The sequence below is a fragment of the Solanum stenotomum genome, chromosome 4 (genome assembly GCF_019186545.1).
Source record: "Solanum stenotomum isolate F172 chromosome 4, ASM1918654v1, whole genome shotgun sequence".
Classification (NCBI taxonomy): Eukaryota; Viridiplantae; Streptophyta; class Magnoliopsida; order Solanales; family Solanaceae; genus Solanum; species Solanum stenotomum.
Genome location: NC_064285.1, coordinates 129165 through 149714, shown reverse-complemented (window position 1 = coordinate 149714; position 20550 = coordinate 129165). Strand labels below are relative to the sequence as shown.

At 33.1% G+C, this 20550-nt stretch overlaps 2 protein-coding genes across 3 annotated transcripts; both read left to right on the top strand.

The window, feature by feature from the left end:
- The first annotated feature begins 2817 nt into the window (after positions 1-2817).
- LOC125861844 (glyoxysomal fatty acid beta-oxidation multifunctional protein MFP-a-like) lies at positions 2818-10753 on the top strand. Of its 2 annotated transcripts, none has more exons than XM_049541731.1 (18): positions 2818-3010; positions 4283-4354; positions 4433-4498; positions 4578-4631; positions 4720-4787; positions 4860-4941; positions 6610-6665; positions 6753-7055; positions 7137-7223; positions 7734-7908; positions 7983-8104; positions 8184-8347; positions 8427-8681; positions 8766-8887; positions 8983-9104; positions 9205-9353; positions 9499-9637; positions 10373-10753. In XM_049541731.1, the coding sequence occupies exons 1-18, from the start codon at positions 2902-2904 to the stop codon at positions 10406-10408; spliced, it is 2181 nt and encodes a 726-aa protein (XP_049397688.1). In that variant the 5' UTR covers positions 2818-2901; the 3' UTR covers positions 10409-10753. The 2 variants fall into 2 exon arrangements, with proteins under 2 accessions (XP_049397688.1, XP_049397687.1); XM_049541730.1 differs by having other exon boundaries at positions 4575-4631.
- Positions 10754-13171: 2418 nt separating this feature from the next.
- On the top strand, positions 13172-16202 carry LOC125863428 (uncharacterized serine-rich protein C215.13-like). Its single transcript, XM_049543625.1, has 3 exons — positions 13172-13719; positions 13774-14589; positions 15323-16202. The coding sequence occupies exons 2-3, from the start codon at positions 14061-14063 to the stop codon at positions 15820-15822; spliced, it is 1029 nt and encodes a 342-aa protein (XP_049399582.1). The 5' UTR covers positions 13172-13719; positions 13774-14060; the 3' UTR covers positions 15823-16202.
- Positions 16203-20550: the final 4348 nt, after the last annotated feature.

Genomic DNA, 20550 nt, shown 5'->3' with positions numbered 1-20550 from the left:
ATATATGTTTATTATATAATCCATTTTATGTGGTACCAATAGAATTTAGAGAGTCAATTAAATTTTTTATATAAGTTTTAAATAATTAAGCTGTTAATTATTGTAATGTATAGTATTACTTATATTATTTTTAAATATATTTAAATATTATATGTTAGGTTTTTTATCCTAATTTATATGGCATTGATAGAATTTAAAGTGTCAAATAATTGTTAATTATTGTAATAGATAATATGGAGTATTTAAGTCATTTTTAGTATAGTAATTAATATATAATATGTAGTATTTAAGTGGAAGGTGGTGGGGCCCACTTATATAGTTTGATAAATATATTGGATATTAGTAGTGATTTATAGTATAGTAATTAATAATATATAATATGTAGTATTTAAGTGAAAGATAATGGAGCCCATTTATATATTTTATAAATATATTGGACATTAATAGTGATCTTATTGAAATATTGATAGTCATTTCTAGACTCTCGTATAATATAGTAATTCTTTCAAATATTTGGTAGTAGGAAATAGGAATACTGATTTGTCAAAAAAAAAAAATGTAGTTAAAATTAAAGGGAATTAATAATGGTCTACAAGTGCCTAGGGATGTGTGAGCTTTGGAACTATCACCAGTGGGCTCCCATACTCTTATCTTCTAATTATCTAATCTAATAATATAATCTGTTTGGTTGGACCTTGGAACAAACTATAGTGCACTCCGATCTCAAATTATCAGTTGTTTTCTCTTACACGTAAGGATATATCGATTGAATTGATTCAATTTTATGTATTATAGATTTTGATTTATCGATTTTTCATTTATAAACACACAAAATTGGTAATCTAACTAATAAAAATTTCATTATCGATTAATTAATTTAATCAATAAAAAAAATAATTAAACATATATACACAAGATTTAAAAAATAGAAATAGTAGCAATAATAAGAGCACGATAATTTTCTATATTGATCAGTTTTTCTTAAGACAAAATTATTCAAATTTCTTCTTGGGACTCATGCAATAAATTATAGCAACAATAATAATTGTATGTTTTTGTTACAATTAGTCTAAAAATTTTTAAAAAGAAAGTAATACTAATTTGTGTTGCGAAAAAAAAGTCTAACAATAGAGAAACTAATTTGTGTTGTTATGATCGAAAGTAATATTAAAATTTTAAAAATAGAATTGATAAATATTAAACTCACTTTTATATAATTAAGAGTAATAGTAATTTTAATATAATTTTATTGCGTAACGAATTTAACCATAACTAAATTTTTGATATAATCTTTTGTCAATGTGGCAATTATTAAAAAAAGAAAGAAAAAAGATCCAATTTGCTTATGTATTATTCCAAGTTAAGAAACTATATCCTCCCTTTAAACTTTTGATACAATACTATTCTCCATTAGGAAATTATTTATATTTTTTTTTCCTTAGCTCCTAATTGAGATTCAATTTGGTAATTTTAAAAATTAATTTAAAGTTGAATGGTAAATACGATTTTTTTCTTAAATAATTAAAAAATTCTATAAATACCATTGGATTTCTCAACATTGAGTTATTTAGTTGAAAGAATCAGACAAAATAATTTCATATTTTATTCTGCATTTAATTAGATTTGATTCTACGATTAACAATTTCAAAATTAATTAGATCACATATATGGAGTATCTTCTTTTAATACCATATTTAATATGAGATAATAATCCCTAAATTACTAATCGGATAAGATATCCTTCTCTAACACTCTTTTTCAAAGCTATTTACAAAAATTAAGATCAAAATAAATAAAAATTAAAACTTATTCAATTTAATCTAGTATATAATCAAATACTTATATAATACTCATATATTTTTAAAAATCAAATATGTATCAAATAATTTTATTATTTAAATCAGATATTACAATCTAATATGTTACTCTTTTACGTTTTTAATTTATGCAGCATTTTTTTAATGTAGTTCGTTCGAAAAAAAAAAAAGTCATATTTTTATAATTAGAAATAATTTAACTTTAATTTTTTTCTATCTTTAATAAAATAATTTATAAACCATACAAATGGTTAAGGAATGCATCAGATTATAAATTTCTATTTTTTTAAAACTAAGGGTGTGTTTGGTAGGAGGAGAACATTCATAAAAAATCTTTACTCTTTTTCATATGTTTGGAAAATGACTTCACTAACAGACATATGAAATACAAGTTGCGAGAGTAACATTTCAAGTTTATTATCTTTTCTAATCCATTCAATTCCCCCGACCCTTGACCATCTCACCCTTGCCACACCCGAATCCTCACACCCCATCTCATCTCGCCTTCATAGTATTTTGCTAGATAACATATAAATATTCTCGAGATCTTCTTGCTTACTTATCAAATGCTAAAATAATTAAAGGCAAGGAGGAAAGATTTTGTGAAACTCTAGTTGAGAAATAAATTGACTATTCAAGTCATTTGGTCATTATCGTGGATCTTCACTTTCGTCACATTAATGTAGATTGCTAAACGTAAACAAAAAACTACCTTACTTATGAAGTTTTTTTTTTTTTCCAAAAACCATTTTCCTTCGTACCAATGTCAATTCGATCCGTATCACATAAATCGAAATGGAACGAGTAGTTGTTTCCAAACCAAACGACCCCTTAGAGGTGTAAATGAATCGTGTAAGAAAGGAAAAAAAATAATCTTCATTTTTTCTAAATATTGACTCTTACAATCCTTATCTTTTTTTTGTTAGCATCCAAACGCAGCCTTACGTCATTGTTCACGGTTTCGTCACGACACCTCTCTCCCTCATAAATATCACTTTTCTCTTGACAAATTCATCTTTCTCCGATCACATTCCCATTTTCCGACCATAAATTTCACCGGAATTTTCAATTTCCGAGCAAAAAAATGAGTAAGAGTAGCAATCCAAAAGGAAGAACTACGATTGAAGTTGGAGCTGATGGAGTTGCCGTCATTACAATTATCAATCCTCCTGTCAATTCTCTCGCGTTAGATGGTACGTTAAAAGCACTTTTATAGATCTCACTGATCTTATATTATCATTTTTTTTCACTCGTATTTGCAAATTATTGATGGATTTGTTAAAATAGTTGAACTATTAATCAATCCTCTGAATGATGCGAGGTAAAATTACGAAGTTATATTTTCTGTCGGTGGACAGAGTTATTAGGTATTGGTGGAATTAGTTGAGGTAGGCGCAAACTGGCTTGGACATCACTGTTACAAAAAAAGAGGATCAATTCTTAAAATGTTAATTGTCTTTAGTAGATCGAATGGAAACATATTATTTATTATGTCAGAGTTTAGCCTAGTTTGCGATTGAGACGTGATTGAATGCTTCAAATGTCTGTTTTTAGTTTCTCTTTTTTCAAATGATCATGAATATATATGATATATAGGTGTGTAATTCTACCGTGGGGTTTGAGGATGGTAGAGTGTATGCAGACCTTACTCCTATCTTATGGATGTAGAGAAGTTGTTTGTGAGTAATGCATATCAAAGCCAGTAGAAAAGAAAAATACAGGATCAAAGAGGATATAATAAATCATAAGGAAAATATTACGTAGCCTTCGGAGGAAAAGAACAGTAACAACATCCAAATAATGGAATAGCTGAAGCAACAGAAACAACAGGTAGTAACATGAATCGATAACTACGAGAATAATGCTACTAATTATTGGTAAGGAAGGAGAAACATGTATAGTGTACCAAACTACCATCAATCCTAGCCCGGATAAAAGTGAGATAACACTCGATTACCTAATAACTTTCTACTATAATCCGCGACCTCCACGCACAGACAGATTACAAGACTTCTGGAATGTTTTCATCCATATGCTATACGATGTGCCTTGCACTTGGTAGTTTCCTTTAAGCTTGGCTGCCACTTCTTTTGCTTAGTGTTGATTGAGGGAGTTCTTTCTCTGGAAGCATGTGTGAAGATCTTTTGATGATCTAACGCTTGTGCTATAAGATATGTGTTTTAGAATGGAATGACTATACATGATTTTTAGGTGATCCAACTAATTTTGGATTGAGGGGAGTTGATTGACATTTGTGTTATACACCATATTATAAATTGTTGATATTGGTAAATGTAACTGTGAGAAAGTTGCTACTTCTTGGGTTTAATTTTGGAAAAGAGGTCAGAATAACTGTATAAGAAAACCTTTTCTTTTCCTTAAAATGTAGTTTCGTGATTTTCCAAATTTGATGCTCAATACTTTGATCAATAATTCATTTTGATACTATTGCAATTTCTTTTCAGTGCTGTATAGCTTGAAAGAGAACTACGATCAGGCCTTAAGAAGGGATGATGTGAAAGCGATTGTTGTGACAGGTAAATGCCAAGAGATCACAGTCTCTTCATATATCCAATTTGGTGAAATATTAACCTTGAATGTGTAAACATTTACAGGCGCAAATGGCAGGTTCTCTGGTGGTTTCGATATCAGTGCCTTCGGTAAACTGCAGGGAGGAACAGGTATACATTTCTGTTTTGCTTATTTTCTATCATGGTGCTGCAAGAGTTTTGTTAGCTAACTTCAGTATGTTCACAGTCGAATCACCAAAGCCTGGTTTTATATCAGTGGAGATTCTCACTGACACCGTTGAAGGTGAGCCTTTAGGGTTTTGATCTTCTTACTTTAAGCTTTTGGTGCAGTTTAAATGTGTCTATATTTGCTGATTTATCTTTGATGTTAGCTGCAAGAAAACCTTCTGTGGCGGCAATTGATGGTCTGGCTCTAGGTGGAGGACTAGAAGTTGCAATGGTATGTATAAGTTATATTTCTCTACAGCTTATCCTATTAATCATTTGCTGACTCCTTATATGTTAAAATCAGGCTTGTCATGCACGAATTTCTACTCCCAATGCACAACTTGGATTGCCAGAACTTCAACTTGGTATACTTCCAGGGTTTGGAGGTAAGAAAGCTTGTCTGTATGCTTAAATTGTTATTTTCTCTTTATTTATTTTTTCTGAATTTACCATCAGCTTTTTTTTTTTTTGATGACAAAAAACATACTTTTTACCATCAGCTTTAGGTGATTGGTTTTGCACTTTCTAACAATCGAAGCTTGTATAACTGTAGTTTATGAGTGAGCGCATTGCGCCTTATATGAATTTCACTCTTAAATTTTCATAAAAGTATGGGGAATAATACAAATATGTATGACCTTTTTCCAATTAAAACTTCTTCATTAGGCTAAAAAAGTATGTCTGACCTTTTTCATTAGGCTAAAAAAGTAATATTGTGAGAAGCACTTATAAATCATCATTACAAAAAAATTGAAAAAAACCATGAATGCTATCAGCTTTTACCAAATCCTATCTTATGAACTGTGAATTTCTGTTTTCTTTTCAAAAAAGTCGGTTGTTTTGAAATCCAGTACGTTCAAGCGCATTACCTAACCTTACTGTCCAATTCTAGCTATCTTTACATAAATAGTAATTTAAACATCTAAGTGCTATGTAAAGTTTTTTTTGGTAAAAATATTTCCCTGATAAAAAAAACACGTAAGCCGTTGCTTCAACCTCTTGTTTACTATTAGTTTTTGGAGAATACACCTTGGAATGTGTAATTTCTATAGCTTATCCTTATAAAAGGTTAATTATCTCTCCAATGTTTGTTGTGGTCATTAAAAGAAGTCCATCCTCTGACCCTTAAGAGGAAATTAAATTGGGGAAAAAAGGTTCATGAATTTAAAAATTCATACCCAATTTATCCAAGCATACTTTATCAGATACTAGTAAGACATGAATACATGGTCACACCCAGGGTGTAGCCTAGTGGTTGATGGAGTCGTAGGAGAACCATGACGTCTAGAGTCAAACTACACTGGGTCATTTCTTCTCATTCGCCTAATCCTTTGTGGGTAGTATTACCTGGTACATATGCTGGTAGCTGGTACCTCGTGGAATAGCCAAGGCGTGCGCAAGCTGTTGTGGAGACCACCATTATCTAAAGAAAGAAAATGAAACAGATGAATAAATGACCTTGAATTTGGTGTGTTTTCTTCATCGACTGGTGCAAGACATGTCCTCATAGTCAACACTAGTAAAGTCTTAGTTTTGTAATTCTAGAAAATATCATAACCTGGTTGACCATCCTTGAGTAGCATATAAATTTATTGGGGTCTGTGAAGATAATCAAAAGAGTTTTGCACAGATAGCCTAAGAAGTTAATAAATATGAAAACAGAGTCTTCTACTAAGAAACTGTGCACATGGTTTCATGAAAAAACTGGTTATCATCATAGGACATGCAGAAATGTAATGAACCATGTACTGAAGCTAATTGCTCATGTAATTAAAACAAGCTGATGCATGTCTTAAATTAATATATAAGGGAGCATTTTATATTTTAGGTACCTTATGTCTAGATTAAGCGGTATTCAAATTATTAAAAGTCTGATCTAATTGCAAGCAAAACTTTAAATGGGACATCCTGGGACACTCTTTTTTTTTTTTGTTTATTGGTAATCCTTGGATCCAAAGCATATGATCCTTATCATAAGCAGTACTCATACCACTTTGCTCTATAATCCAACACCACATTTCTTCCTTTATCTCATTTTATCTGCACTATTACAGGTACTCAGCGCCTCCCCCGCCTCGTGGGTCTTGCTAAGTCCCTTGAAATGATGCTAGTAAGCTGCCATTTGTTTTAAGTAATGAGTCCATATTTTTGGCGCTATGGTTGCTTCTGACCCTCTTGCTCTAATATATCAATCTAGACATCAAAGCCTGTTAAAGGAGAGGAAGCTGTTAATCTGGGCCTTGTTGACGCTGTAGTTCCATCAAACCAATTATTGGATACTGCTCGTAAGTGGGCTCTTGATATTTTGGAGTGCAGAAAGCCTTGGGTTGCCAGTCTTCACAAAACTGACAAGATAGAGCCTCTTGGTGAGGCTAGGGAAATATTAAAGTTTGCAAGAGTTCAAACGCGCAGACAGGCTCCAAACCTCCAGCATCCCTTAGTTGTCATTGATGTTGTTGAAGAGGGTATAGTGTCTGGCCCACGTGCTGGGCTTTGGAAGGTTTAGTTCTGGCTCTATTCCTCTTGTGCTTCCGGCTTAATTGTGTTACTTGTATTATCTAAAAATTGTTGGTATTTGCAGGAGGCCGAAGCATTCCAAAGTCTTCTACATTCCGACACCTGCAAGGCCTTGGTCAATGTTTTCTTTGCTCAGCGTGCAACCACAAAGGTTAATGAGTTAAATACTTTACTTAGAAATTACTATCGCATATTTCAACCTGTTTGTAAGTAGCATTTTAAAATTTTAGTTTGTTTTCATATTCCTTTTTAATAAATTTATTTTGAGTTCATATGGATAATTTATTTTGAGTTCATATGGATCTGAGGAGAACCTCTAGTCTTTGTAATGCTATAATGAACCCAATTCCTGGAATCTGTAAGGTTATTCAACGCTAGATAACTTTGTATGACTGCTATACCAAGCATAATCTAAGCTATGTTTTATTCCAGAAATTAGTAGAGACTTCACAATTTCATTGTCTGTATATGTACACCAGTTGTATTCTTAGTTGAATATGTGAGGCTATGATGATTGATTATTGCATAAGTTGATACTTATTAGCATTAAACAATGAAATCTGAACGATTTGTGTGCCAAACAGTGCGTGATATTGTTCATCCTTGTCGGTCTTCAACTCTGACCTCTTGATTCTTCATACTCCTTTCCGCACACAAACAGGTTCCAGGGGTGACTGACTTAGGATTAAAACCGCGACGCATAAAAAAGGTCGCAATTCTTGGAGGAGGTTTAATGGGTTCTGGAATTGCGACTGCACTGCTTCTTAGTAACTACCCGGTGATCTTGAAAGAAGTTAATGACAAATTCCTACAGGCTGGGTTGGGTAGAGTAAAAGGTAAAACCATTGTCTTGCTTTGGTATGATCGCTTATACTTGTTATGGCTAGTGACTAATACAATAATTTCTCAGCCAATTTGCAAAGTAGTGTCAAGAAAGGGAAAATGAGTCAAGAGAAGTTTGAAAAAACTGTCTCCCTACTCAAGGGTGCTCTGGATTATGAAGATTTTAGAGATGTGGACATGGTCATTGAGGTCAGTATTCTTATTATAGGATAAACTCTCTGATTTTCCTTGGTATCTTACTTTACCTTGCTCTTAATATGTGTAACAGGCTGTCATCGAGAATGTATCTCTAAAGCAGCAAATATTTGCAGAACTTGAGAAGTATTGCCCTCCACATTGCATTCTAGGAAGTAACACTTCTACTATTGACTTGAATTTGATTGGGGAAAAGACCAAATCTCAAGATCGTATTATTGGAGCTCACTTTTTCAGGTAATATTTTCTGGACCGTGAATTTTTTTGTTGCACTTTTCTTGGTAGTTCTGTCAAATTGATCGATTGGCGGTTGCAGTCCGGCTCATGTGATGCCATTGTTGGAAATCGTCCGCACCCAAAAGACATCGCCCCAAGTAATTGTAGACTTGCTTGATGTTGGCAAGAAGATAAGGAAAACACCTGTAGTAGTGGGGAACTGCACCGGTTTTGCTGTCAACAGAATGTTCTTTCCTTACACCCAAGCTGCTCTTTTGCTTGTTGAACGTGGAGCAGATGTCTTTCGCATAGATAGGGTCATTACGAAATTTGGCATGCCAATGGGCCCCTTCAGGTAAAAAGATAACAATGCTGTTGGGTTAGATATGCATGCCTGTTAAGTTGGCCTGGCTTTAAAGGTTTGGTTTCCCATATGCAGATTATGTGATCTTGTTGGTTTTGGTGTTGCAATTGCCACTGGTGGGCAATTTGTGATGAATTTCCCGGAGAGAACTTACAAATCAATGTTGATACCGCTCATGCAAGAAGATAAAAGAGCTGGTAAGTTTCCTATATTTTGAAATGCCGGTCAGATTATTTAGTGAAAAATGCAATTTGAAACATTTATGAATAGAGATTTGATATACTTTCTGTAGGTGAAACTACTAGGAAAGGGTTTTATGTGTATGATGACAGACGTAAAGCAAGCCCAGATCCAGAAATAAAGAAATATATTGAGAAGGCAAGAGAGATGTCTGGTGTTACCATTGACCCTAAGGTCTCTCTTTCTCCTTCCTCGTTGTTGACAAATACTACACTTGAGATTATTTTCAGTAATTTTACTTTGCTCTTTCTCAATTGTTTTGAACTCGACACAGATGGCAAAACTCTCGGACAAGGATATCATAGAGATGATTTTCTTCCCTGTGGTAAATGAAGCCTGCAGAGTGCTTGCAGAAGGCATAGCAGTCAAATCTTCTGATCTTGACATTTCTGCTATTATGGGCATGGGATTCCCCCCTTACAGGTTCGTTTCAGAAACTTTTTTCTGTTTGACAATAAAACAAATCCTTCAAGTGAACTTTGTCCCAGGAACATGCTAAAAGAGACTTGAATTTATTAAAAAAAGTATTCTTGTTTAATAAGAAAGTTTTGTCTACTTTCTTTGCCAGGGGAGGGATCATATTCTGGGCAGATACTCTTGGATCCAAATACATCTATTCACGATTGGATGAGTGGTCAAGAATGTATGGAGACTTTTTCAAGCCTTGTTCCTACCTAGCTGAAAGAGCTTCCAAGGGGTCTCCTCTGGTGAGTGCATGTTTTGAGTTCTATTAGTGTTCTATGATCCAGGATTCATATAGGTTTTGAAATGTTTGAGGCAATCTCATGGACCTCTATGTAGTGTTTCGTTTAGATCTCCCACTTTATTCCGTCACAACAACTGTAAATATCAACCCTTTGTTCTATTATTCTACAACCGAATGGATGTGTCTTGTTTCCTTTGTTGGCTAGTGGACTAGGTTCCCGTTTCTGTCTGCAGCACATATTAGACTGCAGCTCAGGTCAGCCATGAGGCCATCATTTTCATTGACACACATCCTTTGCTGTTGAATGCAAGGTCACATTAGTAGTCACGTAAAAGCACTAATATATTATCACTAGATGATCCTGAATACTGTGTGCACTAGCGAGTGTTATAATCATTAGCAACTGGTAGTCAGTAATCAGACGCATCAAATGTGGTGTACTATAAAAAGAACATCTCATAATTAGACGAGAGAGATAGCTTAGGGATAAAGACCACATCTGAGTTATTAACGTGACGAAGTGGAAAGAACCACATTTGAGTTCCTGGGTAAGGGGGTTTGGGTGTAAAGCTTTCCATATAAAGAAACAAATCTCGCCAATATAGGGTGTTAAGGGAACTCTTGTTAGAAAATGAGCGGGCAATAGCTTGTCATCTTATCTTATCTTAAACCCTTCTCCCACTCATCAGCTTGAAAATATTTACTGATATATTCATTTTCTTTGTGGTCATTGCAGAGTGCTACAACAGATTCAGCCAAGTCGCGCTTGTAAGATCAGCAATGCTAGTGAGCATTCTTCCACTTCGTAGCTTCGTATTTCCTTACTCTGGTCAGCTAATAGGATTTGGCAAGGAAGAGTCAATAATGCAGAAATAAAATCAAAGAGCTAGATTATATTACGTAAGTTAAAAGCATAGTTGTCTGGAAATAAAATGTGAGACGAGTATCGGACAGTCCCCTGTTTGTTTTTATGCCTCGATAGTAGACTGGATTTTTAAAAATGTGATCTTTCCACTTGATAGTCGTTTCGAGTAGAGTTTTCGTCATCTGAAATGGGGTTAATTTAATGGTCTATGGGATTTCTCATATTAATCAAAATATTTGTTTGTTGCATCTCCATGCTCTCTTTTACTGCGAATTTTGAATTTTCTGTGAATGTGGATTTTTTGCTTCAATGGATATGTGAATGTTGTATTTTGATTTTTTGTTTTTTCATATGTAATTCTAATCATTATGCTATTTCCTTGAGACAATTTATTAGAAATGAAATTGCATAAAATATAACATTGTGATTTAACTAGTAACATATTGCAAAAAGGACAACATGTGTGCAAGTAGAAAGGAATTAAACGTGGGGAGCAAATAATTTTCTTCTTCCTCTATTTGTTCCTTTTTTACATGTTTTATAATTGGTCAAATGATTGAAAATTTTAGTATTCATTTGATTGATAGATGCAAAGAATTATACTTTTGCACGTATGTATTTCATGATTGAAGACATTAAACACACCAAAAATAATCAAATTCATGATCCAAAGTATAAAAATAAATTATTTTTGTCATGGAGAACATGGTGAATTGGTGACTATTGGTCGCTCGACTTTTCGGCTAGACCCACCAAATTTCGAATTGATTGGAGTATGTCAATCATATTCAAGAAAATCAACATGTATATACGAAAAATAATCAAATTCATAAATTTGGGATTCATGACTTCAAAAACGTTAAAATAAATGATATTTGTCAAGGAGAACATGGTGAGTATTAACCACAGAACTATTTTTATTGGATCCATCGAATTTCAAGTTAATCAGTGTAGTATGTCAATCATATTCTGAAAAATTAGTGGAAAACAATCAAATTTATGAATACAAAATTTACGACCCCAAAAAGCCAAAATAAATGATGTTTATCATGGCAACCATGGTGAGTATTGGTCAGTGTATCATTTTCAATGGATTCACCAAATTTCAAGTTAATCAGAATCTGTCAATTAGATTCAGGAAAATTTGCATGTACATTAATTAATACACGCAAAATAATCAAATTCATAACCCCAAAACATCAAAATAAACGATATTTGTTATGACAAACCTGGTGAGTCATGAGACTATTTTTGAAAAACTCACTAAATTTCAGATCAATCGAAATTTGTCAATCAAATTCAAAAAAATCATCATGTACATAAACAAAAAACAAAAGAAAACCCAAGTTCAGGTATTCTAATTTTCTAACTCTAAAACATCAATAATAATAATATTAATAAAGTGTGATAAACAAATGACTTCAAACCTCAGGGCATCTCGAAACCAAAGGGGTACTAACTAACAGCTGAGTCCCTTCTCCAGGGTGGCAGATGGGTCTAGAGTATTGATCATTAGGTCTATATATATATATATATATATAAAATAATTATTGAGTGGTGATAACAAGTCAACAACATTTTACAAATCTTGCATCGTGTGCAAAGCAAGATGGTCCATGCTATATGGAACAGCTGTTGGTTTTGAGTGTCAGATTCATCATGTACATCTTAATATTATACTAAAACACAAAAGACAAACGAGATTAGTAAAAATATAGTAGTACTAGTGGTAATATTAAATAAAAGATTGAAAATATTTTGAAAAAATTATTTATGAATTAATTGAATTACATATCAACTTAATTTTTTATAAGATAAAATGAATCGCTAAATAAATATACAAATTAATAACTTACTCAAACTTAAGCAAATTATATTTTCATAAATTAATTTTACTGTCGAAACACATGCACACGTTAACAAACAGATCATATTATCGTTCGATCAGGAATATCATGAGACGGCATTCACACGAGGAATTTGATCCCAAATACGAAGCACTTTATAATACTAATATTTTAGTAAATTCTTATGTATAAATTTATATTTTGTATCGAAAATATTAGATTCAAATAATATCAATATTATTACCCTAGGTCCGATGATGGATATTAACACTATATAACCTTTTTTACTCTAAAAAAATTATTTTCGTAAAATCATCGACTCAAATAACACATGTTAAATTATATTTCACTCATATATAATTAATATAATATATGGACTATATATTATATTATATTCCAACTCCCTAACTCATCCAAAACACTTCTAAACGTTGGATATGTCTCTTTGACGTATAACAAGACTGACAATTTAATAAAAATAATTAAGGTATCCTATGCTTTCATAATCATTTATGTTACTATTAGTAGTACTTTTTTTTTGAATTATTGTATTATTTTGTTATAGTTATAATTTTATTTCAAGTATGTTATTGTTATACATTTTTTTGTTTTAATAATTTATCTTGACATTTGTATTTTTATAATTTTCTTTTTTCAATCTGTTTATAATAATTTTACTTGAATTGAGTGTCTATTGAAAATAATGTACGAGATTACATTAAGTAATTTAAATTATAGTAGAGCTTAGTCAGGATTCCATGTGCTTTTGGGGACCAACATTTTCTCCTTACTTCAATGCCACAACTCTTCTATTTTTGCATTCACTTTACACCACCTTTGTCCTTTGACCATGTTTGTCTAGCTTACTGCTTCTCCAGTTTCTCTCCATATTTCTCCTTTTTTATACCATACTATAGCTTAATCCTCTAAAAAAACAAATCAATCCATTGAAGTTGAGCTCTAGTAGTGGCTTGCAACATTATATGCATCAAGAATAGAAACTAAAGCATATAACAGAGTGTGTGTGTGTGTTTTGTCAGCTGGGATTTATCAAGATTCAGTTTTTGCCCCATTTTTACTGTGTGTGTGTGTTTTTGTCAACTGGGGTCTATCAAGATTAAATATTTCCCCCATTTTCATAGTCAACTAGGCTTTATCAAGATTTAATCTTTTTTTCCATTTTCACAGTGTGTGCATTTTTGTGTGTTTTGTCAGCTGGGATTTATCAAGATTCAATCTTTTTTCTTCATTCTAATAGTGTGTGCATTGTCAACTGGGGTTTATCAAGATACAATTTTTTCCCCATTTTCATAGTGTGTGTGTTTTGTCAGCTGGGGTTTGTCAAGATTCAATCTTTTCCCCTTTTCATAGGTGTGTTTTGTTAACTAGGCTTTAACAAGATTCAATCTTTTCCCCTTTTCATAGGTGTGTTTTGTCAACTAGGCTTTAACAAGATTCAATCTTTTCCCCCTTTACATAGGTGTGTTTTGTCAACTAGGCTTTAACAAGATTCAATCTTTTTTCCATTTTCACAGTGTGTGCATTTGTTTGTGTGTGATTCACCAACTGGGGTCTATCAAGATTTTATCCTTTCCCCCTTTTCATAGTGTGTGTTTGTTTTGTCAACTGGGGCTTATCAAGATTCAATTTTTTCTTCATTTTGACAGTGTGTGTTTTGTTATCTGGGGTTTTCCCCATTTTTTGCTGTGAAAATGGTAATGGAAGGGATTCAAGAAGATATAGGTGATGGGAATATGCAATGTATGAATCATCCTTATAAGAACAGTTCCCCAGGTGGGATCTGTGCTTTGTGCCTTCAAGAAAAACTTGGAAAGTTGGTTTCTTCCTCTTTTTCTTCTTCCATTTTCCCTTCTTCTTCTTCTTCCTCTAGTTCAAGATCTGATTTTGTATCCACTTCTTCCACTACTACAACTTCAACCCTTCAAGTCCCAACAACTAACAAAAACACCACTGATTGTGTTAACTATCATCCTTATGAAAACAATATTAGGAAATCAAAAATGCATTTTTTGAAGAAGGGTAGTAATAGTAATGTTAATGTTAATATGGCAAGTTCTGGTTCAGATTCTGGCATTGTTTTGAAGAGAAGTAAGTCAACTACAACCCCAAGAAATCATTTGCATTACTTGGAAGCTAATGAAAGTGAAGATTATGGTCCTCACAGAAAAGGGTTCTGGTCTTTTCTTCATTACTCATCCTCAAAGCATTATTCTTCCACAGGTATAAAAACTTTGTCTCGTTTAAAAGTTTAAGTTGTTTGATAGAAGTATTATGTTTATTTACTTAGTTATATCCTTAACACGCCCCTTATGTACTGGTCTTATTCTTTTTCATGGACTAAGCATGTGGAAATTATCTGACTCTTAGCTCTTGTTAGACCATAGATTTTGAAGTTGAAATTTGAAACTTTGAGTTTTTGAAACTTGAAGTTGTGTTTGAACATTCATTTTGCTTGGACAAAACTTGAACTTCGTGAGTGAAAGTGAAATTAGATCAGTTTTTTGAAAATCCAAAATCTATGGCCAAACATTATCTTAATATTTGTCTCTTGTTAGTTGAGTGAGCTAAATCTTGCCTTTAAAAGTAGTTGGAATGATTTTTTTGGGACAAACTTAGACTAGTGACTAATTGGGGATAGAATTTAAAGAATGGACTCAAAAATGGCCATTTGAGGAAATGTCCCTTGGAAATTCATTTAGATAAATTGGTGGCTGATGAGCTTTGAACATAGTAGTTTTGCCTGCTTTGTTATAATGTTGAAGTGTGTAATACTTTTATCTGAACGTTTAAGTTGATAAAGAAATGTAAATTCTTTTCGATAAGTCGGTGACAATGAAGACTCAAAAAACAGACTTCTTTCTTTTCCGCCCTATTAGTATCATATTGAAGTGTGTAACCATCTTATCAATTATCATTTGGAACATTTTTATTTACTTAATTACGTCTTCAACAGGATCATCTATGAACAGTTCTAAAACATCAAGGGAGAAGAAGAAAGAAGAGATTGTTGTAGTGGAAGAGAATGAGAGTCCCAATGAGACTTCATTTAACAATAAAGTAGCAAGATCAAGATCTGTTGGTTGTGGAAGTAGGAGTTTTTCAGGTGATTTATTTGAAAAAATCTCGACAGGTTTTGGAGATTGCACATTAAGAAGAATCGAGTCACAAAGAGAAAGCAAACCAAGATTTTCATCTGTTCATCATAAAGAAAGAGTTAACTGTGGTGGCATATTATCATATTTGGTTTCTTCTGAAGTAAATAATCTGAATGGAAAATCACATCATATTGCTAATGGAAGAAGTAAGAATTGGGGATGGGCCTTAGCAAGTCCAATGAGAGCTTTTAGCAAAACATCATCAAGTGTGAAAAGAGAAGATTCAAATTCAAATGATAACAAGAATGCTACTCCAAACTTGGATGCAATTCCTTCTTTGTTGACTGTTAGCAGCTAGAAAGAAACTTCTTTTAATCTAATTTAAGTGAAAGACACTAACGTTTTGAGCAGGCGGGGATTGGAGCTATTGATCCAGAAAGAACGAGGCGTTGAAAGCAAAGCTGTAAGATTGATCTGATTCCTCCATAGCTACTACTTCTACTACTGCTGATACTATTACACAAATTTGGATTATATTCTTGTGTAGAAACTATGTTCATTTATCAGGTTTTATCAACTAATTTCTCTGTTTCATCACTGTTTATTAGAGCTCTTCCTTCTTTTTTGGGTCTTGTTGTAAGGTGGATGTTGATTTCTCATAATTATTACTTTTGTATGACAATGTAGAATGATGATGATTGAGTTGAATTCAAATCTTTTGTAGTTTTTGGGCATAGAGATGATTAAAGAATGAGTTCTCTTCTTTTTGTTTGATCAATTGTTTGTAATGGTTTTCAATGAGAGCAATTCCAATCAAATCATGTATTTCCTTCTTTGTTGTACATGAAGACATAATTTTGTTTAACAACTCTTTTATAACAATCGTGTAGGGTTAGCTTGTGTTCATCTCGATTGTTTTGTTGAAACAGTTGAGTACTTTATTTCCCAAAGTACTTGCTATCATAGGCAAATTCATGATTTAACTACAACTCATTCTATTTATCGGTTTCAAAATCTAGTGTTATATTTATGTAGTATGCTTTTAAATACATATACATAGTTTGAGTTAAAATTAATGGATTTCAATGACTCGGTAGGCTATATCTGCCTCCGTTTGTTATCTCCCACTAACAAAGATATCGAATAACTCTTCTAACTAAAACTTAGATAGACAAGAAGAAATCATCTAACATTTTGTTTGTTTGTATTGGTATTGGAGTTTTCATCTCCGTGATTTTCGTTTCATTTATTGATTAGTAAGCCACACCTTTAAAGTCCTCTCTATACCAAACTTTCAAATCTTGATTGACAATGATGGGAGTGTAGGGAATCATAATAATTAAAGTATATTTTTTGTTATGAAATTTTGGAACCCTTTTTACATCTAGATGTTTCCCATCTAGGAGTCTCATGCGTAGTTTATATGCCTACTTTTCTAGTTGGCCAAAAAGCCAATAGATCTATAAAGAACAAGTTACTCATGTGCAAGAATTGGTGGACACAACTAATCATGTTTTAAAAAAGGTTTTTTTTAGAATAATCTTCAAGTCTCTAAGATCCAAGTCAAAATAGTATCACATGTTTGGTAGATGGAAAACACATGCCAAAATGGTTTTAAATCAAGGGGGCATATGATAATTGACACCTAACACTAAGTCACTAACTTAACTAGCATACTTGTTAGAATTTCATGTGTTAACTTATTGTTGGTTATTTAATTTTATCACATAAAAGTCATTTTTCTATAATTATTTTAACTAGGTTTTCTGAATTTTTCAACACTCAATTCTTGATTTATCATTTGTCACATAAAATGAACTCTTTAACAAAATACATAAATATGACTTCACTACATAATTTTCAATCATTGTGTTATACTGTTCAAATTCTTCAGAAATATCGTGATAGGTACACAACAACAATAATATATTAATATAATCTCATAAATGAGATCCGAGCAAAGTGGTATATACACAAACGTTATCTTAAGATAGAGAGACTGTATCTGATATACCCGAAATGTAATAATAGAGTGACCATTTGGACAATGAACTTAATCTAAAATGGTAGGGTAAAAGTCTGACTTTTTGGCTTATTGTTATGTCTACCTCATATATTGATTATTTGTTTGCTTATATATACATGTGTAAATAGGACAAGTAGATAAAAGTAACCATTCATGATGACCTGATTTGCAGATAACTCACAAGAGGCTGTAAATGTCTCTGTTCACTATTTTTTTTTTCTTCGTCTGTGGGAGAAATCAAGTTGATTTGTGTATATATATATCTTGATGAACTTTTGTTTTTGGTGTCAGTTTTGTCTGTGTTTTTTGCATGAATATCACATTGTCATGCATCTAAGATTTCACCTTTGTACTTCTAGTATTTATTCTTTATTGTCTGCATTATTTTTTTCGCATGATAGCTCGTTGTTTTTGATTTCGGGCTACGAATTCGACTTACTTGCTAGTGGATGTTTGTAGGTGTCATCATGATTTAAGATTTTGGACTGTGATAGATTGGTATAAGAGCTCTAGATTCACTGATATCGTTGGTATGAGAGCAAATGCCTAGTAGAAATTTCATGTACATTTGCTTCGATCTAAAGTACTTCTTTGAACCCGCTCTTTCTTACATGGATAGCACAAAGTATTCGGTGAACGTAGATGGGAAATCGAAGCCAAAATTCATGGACTATAACACATGTAAAATGGAAAATTTGGTATTTCTCGATTCGGACCTCATTTGAACTTGAAAATGCAGACGTTTACCCCTCTGGACCAACGTGTGTCATTAATAAGGTGTTCATATAGGCCCACAAAAAATTTTGGTCAAAAACCCGTCGGGATCACATATCACCCAAAATCCATGGATTATAATACAGATAAAATAGAGAATTCGGTATTTTCCATTTCGGGCCTCATTTGAACATGAAAATGCGGACGTTTGCCCCTCCAGGCCAATGCACGCCATTAATAAGGTCTTCACGGACGCCCATAAAAAATTTTGGTCAAAAATTTATCGGGATCACGTATCACCCAAAAATCATAGACTGTAGCAATGCTGAATTCGGTATTTCCCATTACGAGTCTAGTCTGAACTTGAAAATCTGAATGTTTTCCCATCTAGACCAATGCATGCCATTAATAAGGTCTTCATGGACGCCTACAAAAATTTCGGCCAAAAACCCGTTGGGATCACATATCACCCAAAATTCATGGACTATAGCACACGTAAAATGGAGAATTCAATATTTCCCACTCCGAGCCTCGTTTGAATTTTTGGAAATGTGGACGTTTTCCCCTCTAGACCAACGCACGCCATTAATAAGATCTCCCCGGACGCCCAAAAAAAACTCGGTCAAAAGCCCACTGGGATCACATATCACCCAAAATTCATGAACAATAACACACGTAAAATTGAGAATTCGGTATTTCCTATTCTGGGCCTCGTTTAAACTTGAAAATGCGGATGTTTGCCCCTCCGAACCAACGCACGCCATTAAAAAGGTCTTCACGGATGCCCACAAAAATTCTCGGCAGAGAACCCTTTGGGATCACATATCACCCAAAATTCATGGACTAGAGCACATGTAAAATGGAGAATTTGGTATTTCCCGTCTGGGTCTTGTTTGAACTTGAAAATGCAGATATTTTCTCCTCCAGACAAATGCACGCCATTAATAAGGTCTGCACGGATGCCTATAAAAAGTTTTGGCAAAAAACCCATCGGGATCACATATCATTCAAAATTCATAGACTATAACACACGTAAAATGAAAAGTTCAATATTTCCCGTTTCGGGCCTCGCCTGAACTTAAAAATATGGACGTTTACCCCTCTGGACTAACGCACACCATTAATAAGGTAGTCACGGACGTCCATAAAATTTTTTGGGTAAAAACACATCGGGATCACATATCACCCAAAATCTAGGGACTATAGCATACGTAAAATGAAGAATTTGGTATATTTCGTTCCAGGCCTCATTAGAACTTGAAAATACGGAAGTTTGTCCCTCCAAACGAATGCACGCCATTAATAAAGTGTTCATATACGCCCACAAAAAATTTCGATCAAAAATCCATCGGGATCACATATCACCCAAAATTCATGGACTATAGGACATGTAAAATGGAAAAATTGGTATTTCATGTTTCGGTCCTCATTTAAATTTTAAAATACGACCGTTTACCCCTCCGGACCAATATACATTTTTAATAAGGTCGTCACGGACGCCCACTAAATTTTTTGGCCAAAAAGCGTCGGGATCACATATCACCCAAAATTCATGGACTATAGTGCACGTAAAATAGAAAAAATTGTATTTTTCATTCTAGGTCTCGTTTGAACTTGAAAATTTCAACGTTTGAAAAACAAACGTCGATATTTTCTAGTTCAAACGAGGCCTGCAATGGGAAATATCAATTTTTCCATTTTTGGTACGTTATACTCCTTTAGAACACCCAAAAATGACTTTCAATAGAGGTAACAAACTTGGGAAATGAATAAAATAACTGTAGAACACGTGCATCAAGTTTTCGGGAAAAAAATGCAGCAAGCATTCACAAAAGGATCCACGGTCCGTAGAACATTCCACTATCGTGAAACAGTTACTGCCTTATAGAGTTTCATTGAAACAAACATAACTTTTTACTTTGAACTTTAATTAACACAAATTTGGTGGTGTTGGAAAGAAGACTCATAAACCTTTCATTTGAGCGGTTATGGCCATCTAATACTTCATATTCAAAGAGATATGATTGCTTGAAGTTTATCTAAGTAGAATTTTATATCAATACCAATTGTTAGGAAACACTCAACTCATCTTCAAAATTATTTTTAGAAGTTTTTGGGGTGTTACATCCATGATCCACATCATTTTCAAAACACTTAGTACCTACTCAAAAGGAATAATGCGATTTTGTTCCAATTTTCCATGTGTTTTGAGTTTTATATTTTATGTACATTAGCAAGATTATTAATAGTAATTTTGGTGACCAATAATATTAGTTTTAGCAGCGCTTATAGTCACCGCTAATAAAAACTTTTAGCCACAACATTTATAGGTTTTAGTGGCGATTA